The sequence below is a fragment of the Sinocyclocheilus grahami genome, unplaced genomic scaffold (assembly GCF_001515645.1).
Source record: "Sinocyclocheilus grahami isolate Dianchi unplaced genomic scaffold, SAMN03320097.WGS_v1.1 scaffold16718.1, whole genome shotgun sequence".
NCBI lineage: Eukaryota > Metazoa > Chordata > Actinopteri > Cypriniformes > Cyprinidae > Sinocyclocheilus > Sinocyclocheilus grahami.
The window spans coordinates 1,002-4,822 of record NW_015516241.1 but is presented as its reverse complement, the minus strand read 5'-3'; the positions used below and the strand labels follow the sequence as shown (position 1 = coordinate 4,822).

At 34.8% G+C, this 3,821-nt stretch overlaps 1 protein-coding gene across 1 annotated transcript; it reads left to right on the top strand.

Annotated features, from left to right (window-relative positions):
* Positions 1-144: 144 nt before the first annotated feature.
* Positions 145-3,050, top strand: LOC107579337 (smoothelin-like protein 1). Its single transcript, XM_016265179.1, has 5 exons — positions 145-477; positions 582-645; positions 726-849; positions 1,286-1,437; positions 1,970-3,050. The coding sequence occupies exons 1-5, from the start codon at positions 372-374 to the stop codon at positions 2,118-2,120; spliced, it is 597 nt and encodes a 198-aa protein (XP_016120665.1). The 5' UTR covers positions 145-371; the 3' UTR covers positions 2,121-3,050.
* The last annotated feature ends 771 nt before the right edge of the window (positions 3,051-3,821 follow it).

Sequence of the window (3,821 nt, the reverse complement as noted above, 5' to 3'; positions counted from 1 at the left end):
TATATATATTTTTTTTTATAAATGTAATTTTATAAAAAATCCTATTTTTGTAGAAACAAGGCATTTTTTCACTTTTGATCAATTTAATGAGTCATTACTGAATAAAAGTATTCATTTAAAAAAAAAATACTGACCCCTATAACATTTGAACAGTAGTGTGTGAAAATAAGCCAGACATGCTCTTGACAGGTTTCATGAGATTCTGCCTTTAAGACTCCTTACTATTACACAAACAACCAAAGGAAGGAAACTTAGTAAAACAAACGTCTGCTGTTATTTGTTAACTTTCCTATTCAGAAAACTATTATTTAGTTTGTTTTTGTTTTCCTCTGTTTCTGTCAGAGCGGCGTGATAGAGAGCGGGCGGCCCGAATGGAGAACCTGCGTCAGCAGGGTGGTGGAGGAAAGACAGCTGCTGGACTGAATAAGGACCAGAAACCCGCTAATGGCCCGAGCGGCGCTCAGTACAATGCACACAGTGAGTGACCATCACTCATGAGGCTTTGAACACAATGTACTTTTACTGCACTTCTATCTGCAAGGCTTTGATAACCTTTCCCTTCTTATTTCACTTCGGTACAGGGACGGCTCAGGCAAAATCGTTTTCTCCACCAACCTCTACTTCCTCTCCAAAAACTGTGGGCAGGTGAGTCATTCCTAGATTCCTGACAGGATGACAGCGTGGGATGTATCCCGTTGACTGATTGTGCTGTTTTCCTCCTAAAGCCCGGCTCAGTCCCATGTGGCCAGGGTTAAAGTGCCGGGCAGCTCAGCAGTCGGGGGCCCAAATACCAAAGATGTCAAACAGATGCTGCTGGACTGGTGCCGGGTCAAGACTGAACCATATGAGGTGGGCCTGAAGAGACAAAATAAGATCAAATCAAACAGTTTCTGATTTGCTAAATGTCTGCTAGTCTCCCTGTGTGAATGGAAATGTCCAGGTCACATTTCACAACAAAATCCAAAAATTATGACAAATAAGCACATTTCCCATAACTGTAATGCATCCTGATTTTTTAACATACATTTTTTTGTAAATGCCCAATTTTGATTCCCTTTACAACCAAAAACTCTATTGTTTGAATTTTTTTATTTTTATGTAAATCAGCATAAATGTATCAAATACATTATAATAATGTAAATTAGATGTGTGGTGGTGGGTGTCTTTTTATCATTTAAACAATGCAAAAAACCTAATGGTCCTAAAAATTGGCTTTTTATTTTATTTTTTTAATTCTTCACAGCTTTATTGTGATTTTCCCTCTTATACTTGTTTCTATGTTTAGGGTGTGAACATCCATAATTTCTCCTCTAGCTGGGCAGACGGTCTGGCGTTTTGTGCCCTGGTGCACAGGTTCTTCCCAGAGAGCTTTGAATATTGCACTCTCGACCCCTATGATCGCAGGGCCAACTTTGAGAAAGCATTCAAGACTGCAGAGTAAGACTTCACACTATTTACTGCATCCACCTTTGTGTCATAAAGAAATGTTAGGGACATACTTCCCCCCCCAAAAAGAAAGAAATAATAAAAAAATATATAAAATTATCATATAAAATAATATTATAATACAAAAGATATATTACAATAATTATATATTTTATTATAATTTCATATTATAATAGTAATATATTTAATTGTTCAATATATTAATATTTAATTTAATTAATTTTATTTATAAGTGTGTTTAATCTTTTTTAATTGTTAATTTTAATTTCAAATTTAATTCTTAATTTAAATTATTAATCTTTTTTTTTTATCAAGGCACATTTTATAATTAAATCCGCATAAATAATTGAATGAAGACATCACTATTTTCTAACACTATTGTAATGAGAAATGTGTGGTAAGCAGATGAAATGTGCTTTAGGTATTTTGCAACAAAAATGTGCTCGAGTCATGAAAATAATGTCACAATGCAAAAAAAACATAATGGTCCTAAAAATAGGCTTAATTTTCTTTATGCGTATAGGACACTAGCTGACTGTCCTCGCCTGCTGGACGTTGATGACTTGATGCAGATGCGAGAGCCAGACTGGAAGTGTGTGTACACGTATATCCAGGAGTTTTACCGCTGCCTAGTAGAGAAAGGCCTCGTCAAGACTAAAAAGAAGATGCCATAGAAACTTTCAACATTTTGAGCATTTCACTGTAAATGACCAAAGAACTACAAAAGGCACACAACATAGCGCACATGTGACCTGAAGCTTCTACCAAAGATCAGTCTATTATGTACTCATGCTCTTCTCTGTTTCATACACGCATGCAGCAGATGAGGATTATAACCTGTGTGTTTTGTGCTCGGGTACAGCTGGGGCTCTGAAACAGTGCATTCCAGTGAGATTACACATGCCTTAATCTCAGTCTATGCTTAGAGATTGTGTGAAAGTGTGTGTGCGTACACGCGGATGGCTTTTTATGGTACTGCTACTCCCTGTTTTGAATGTGCTCCAGCACTGAGACATCAGGCTTATAAGGGCATGAGATCTAATGCGGAATTATACTTAACCCAGATTTATCATTTGTTTAAAAATATAGTCGAGGGCACTTTCACTATTAAATAAGAGTTCAGAAAGAAAAACAAAGCCTGGAAAATGCCCCAGTCGTCTCCTAGAGAATAGAAATGTCACCTGCTTTTGCTTGTATAGGGTGAAATATGACAGCTTGAATAGTTTTCGGTTTCTCTCATTTTGTTCAGGATCTGAAGTCCATCATACTAAGCGTTTACTTTGTACTACAAAAATGACCCTAGAACTGCACTAAGAGAGATTAGGTCCAATCAAACCTCTCACTCAGGGATAGACGGGCCCTTGAGGCCTGTAAGACGCCTGTAAGTCTTGTTTCAGAAGGCCGATGGTAATTTTCAAGTGCTTTTAAATGTTCTCGACACTTTATTTGCTGCATGGCTAATGACTTAAGTGCACTTTAGATGTGTATTTTGAGCACAGATATTGACACTTCTAGTGTAGCTAATAACATATGATAAAAATGATATATTAAAAATTATGTAAGTATTATTATCTAGTGCTTTAAGTCATACAAGTACAATTTCTGTAAATCTGTATCTGGTTTGATTAAATTATGGGTGTTATTTTCCTCCCACAATGCCTCACCAAGTGTTTGCCAAGTATTATTAAATGTGATAATCTTCTCTGAGCATTTTTTCTATTTACTGAAACACACACACACACACACACACATCATTTATTACTGGACTTTAGTGACAAATCAAATAATATCACAAAATTCATCAAATCAACTGCTAATACTTCACTGATGGTGGTGCTGTTATTTTCCTAATTAAATTACGTCACTTTCTGAAAGATTATGTAATTGGATTTTGTTAAAGGAATATTACAAAAAAATAACAGGATGAAAAGTGATATCGAGGACACGGTAACATTAAAATATGAATCGATTACCAATTAAAACAATACTCTCACAAAAATATGTTCTGTTCGAAAAAATACCTGCAATATTTCTTAATAAACTGTCCGTTTTTCAAGTTAGTTTCAAGTTTTTCATTTATGACTGGCAATAGCAATTCAAATAAAAGTCATGAATTGACTTTAAATCAATTTCTAAGTTCAAATAATAGTACTGTTTTGATAAAGGAAAACTAACTAGCCTAATATGATTTCATAAATGATAAATGAAGAAATACCTGCAGTATTTCTTAATAAATCCATTTCTATGTTTAATTATTGACATGGTAAAAAATGAAAAAACTATAGGCTAATATAATTCCCATGTTGTATAAATGATATTGAGGACACAGTCAAATAAAACTATAAACTGACTGCCAATTAATACAATATTTCCAG

Excerpts from the sequence above, each read along its gene's own strand:
- LOC107579337 (XM_016265179.1), top strand. The coding sequence starts at position 372 with ATGGAGAACCTGCGTCAGCAGGGTGGTGGAGGAAAGACAGCTGCTGGA. Across the intron at positions 646-725 it reads TCTCCAAAAACTGTGGGCAG|CCCGGCTCAGTCCCATGTGG; the intron begins GTGAGTCATTCC and ends TTCCTCCTAAAG. Across the intron at positions 1,438-1,969 it reads AAAGCATTCAAGACTGCAGA|GACACTAGCTGACTGTCCTC; the intron begins GTAAGACTTCAC and ends TTATGCGTATAG.